Genomic DNA, 2,579 nt, shown 5'->3' with positions numbered 1-2,579 from the left:
ATCAGTATCATTTGGCCAATAACATATTATACAGAAAAAATTATGATGGAATCTGGCTGAGATGTTTGGAAAAGGATGATGCCAACCATGTCTTGAAAGAAATGCATGACGACCCAGCAGGTGGTCACTATGGCAGAGAGACCACTGCTCACAAAATATTAAGAGCTGGATATTATTGGCCCACAGTGTTCAGAGACTCACATGCCTATGCTCGCAAATGCAAAGTGTGTCAAACCGCCGCAGGATGAGAAAGAAAGCCAGTTATTCCCCTCAGGCCTATTATGATCTATTGACCATTCCAGTAGTGGGGCCTAGATATCGTTGGTGAGATCACTCCAAACTCCTCACAGCAGCATAAGTATACACTCATGGCAACCGACTACTTCACCAGAGGGACGGAAGCCATCCCGCTTCGAAAGGTGAATGAGGATGAGATAATATCATTTATTGAGAAATTCATTATCAACAGGTATGGCATTCCTGACGCTCTTATATTTGATAATGCTTCTTATTTTTCTTCATTGAAATTGACTGAATTTTCAATTGATAAATCAATCCACATAAGGTATGCAGAAAACGATTACCCACAGGGAAATGGAGTTGCAGAGTCCTCAAATAAGAACCTCATATGCATAATCCGTAATTTTGTCGCAGACAACCAGAGGAACTGGAATAACGCTCCAACGAATGCCCTTTAGGCCGATAGTGTCACCCCAAAAGTGGCCTTAGGAAACTCCCCATACTTCCTTATCTATGGACAGGAAGCCATCCTACCCCCCAATGTCACCCTTCCCTCTTTACAGCTCTCCCAAGCTTCAAGAGGAACCCCCTCTACCCTACTTCAAGATAGGATCAACCAACTGATGAGGTTGGAGGAATTGAGAGATAAAGCCATAATTAAATTCAAAAATCATCAAATGATTGTGAAAAGGTGGTTTGATCACCATTTGGCAGAAGATAAACATTACCACGTGGGAGAGTTAGTCCTAAAATGGGACAAGTTAAATGAGCCAAAAGGTAAACACACGAAATTCCAACACTTATGGCTGGGCCCATTCCAGGTTGTTAAAAAAATTGGTCAAGGAACTTACAAGTTGAAAACTTTATAGGGAGAGACTGAAAAACTCCCTGTTAATGGCCAACATCTGAAGAGATACTCCCAGTAGCCATTACATGGTGGTTACCTCCTGAGTAGGTTAGAGTTCATTTCATTTTTCTTTTAGTTGTATTTTTGTCTTTTCCCTTTGTTTTCTGCAAAGTTTATTTTCCTACTGTTTTGAATTACAGTCCTTTTAAGCCAAATGATTTCGGTCCTCCAGCCTCGTTTTACCTTTCAGATTTGCCCTCATTCACCACATTCAGCCTTTCTCTTCCTCATTAACCTATTGATGATTCTAATGTTCCTAAATCCACCATTACCTTGCAAATCAAACAAATTTTCAATTAGCCCATGAGAACTTGAAAATCAGTTGTGTAATTCAGACCAAGCCACTCATTGGCATCTATTGAGAACTGGGTAAGATCTGTTGATAACATGGATATCTGGAGCATGTAGGGGCATCTTTATAAAACAAAAATGTGTAACTACAGCTGGACTAGCATGGAGGGATGTTGCATTTTGAATAAATCCCACTCAAACCTAGCCTATACTTAGCTGTAAGATTTGCAGTCATTCTCCATTGGTTCCATCCACCACACTAAGTTTCCCAATACATGTCATCTACAAGTAAACATCCTTTCATGGGCTAAACTCACTATCATATACATGTGGCAAATCCAATTGTGCTCTAGTCCTTGTGCTTGAAACTGGAAGGACTTATTTAAAAAGAAAATGAAATGTCAGGTCCTTATGCCAACCTAGAAGGACAAGTTGTTTGGGAAGCCAGTTAGAGTAGGGACTATTGCTAGGCTCAAAGTACCAGTTGATACAGCAATCCCAACCTTGATTAAGCGGTTTAAAAATATGGCAAGATCCATGACTGCGCCCCATTCAATCATATGAAAATACAACACTGAAATTCTTATATAAAGTGCAGAAAAACATATTTATATCAAGTTTTATGAACAATAAAGAGTTGAGGTACACACCTAAATAGGTATGGACAGACCAGTGATGGCCCCAAAAGGATTTTTGAAAGTGGGAAACAAGTAAAGGGAGGTCAATAAACCCCATAATACTGCCATTGGAGAATGCCTGTCAAAATCCTATCAGTAAGTAAAAGCTATTTGTCTCTATCCCACCTGAAGCAATTAATGTTGAAGTGGAACCCATGCTTATCCATCTATATAGTCTGCATTTCAATTTTATCCTAACACCCTGATGTTATATTGATCCAAGGTTTATTTGGAAATAGAGATAAATGGTTCGTCATTTGTTGTGGCCACAACCACCACCCTATCAAAATTTGCCTTGGCAGTAATTTTGAATGGGTCCCCTAAAAGTTGGTCTTCTACCTCTCTGAATGATCTATTTAGTCCCAGAGAGTTCAACTCATTGCCAAGCCAAGTCTCTAATTCTTAATGGTCAAGACCCCCCCTTTTACCTAACCCCTATTGCACTGTCCTCTCATCACCTTTCT

General features: G+C 39.9%; 1 protein-coding gene across 1 annotated transcript; it reads left to right on the top strand.

The window, feature by feature from the left end:
• Nucleotides 1-368: 368 nt before the first annotated feature.
• On the top strand, nucleotides 369-698 carry LOC149175420 (uncharacterized). Its single transcript, XM_089421132.1, has one exon. It carries the CDS (start codon nucleotides 369-371, stop codon nucleotides 696-698), a length of 330 nt encoding a protein of 109 aa, XP_089277258.1.
• Nucleotides 699-2,579: the final 1,881 nt, after the last annotated feature.

The sequence above is a fragment of the Pinus tabuliformis genome, chromosome 4_1 (genome assembly GCF_031772625.1).
Source record: "Pinus tabuliformis cultivar Carrire ecotype Pingquan chromosome 4_1, CPIR1, whole genome shotgun sequence".
NCBI classification, from domain to species: Eukaryota; Viridiplantae; Streptophyta; class Pinopsida; order Pinales; family Pinaceae; genus Pinus; species Pinus tabuliformis.
Note: the sequence above shows the minus strand (reverse complement) of the source record. Positions and strands in the feature narration are given on the sequence as shown.

What these genes read in the sequence shown, in the direction of transcription:
- LOC149175420 (XM_089421132.1), top strand. Translation starts at nt 369, where the DNA reads ATGGCAACCGACTACTTCACCAGAGGGACGGAAGCCATCCCGCTTCGA.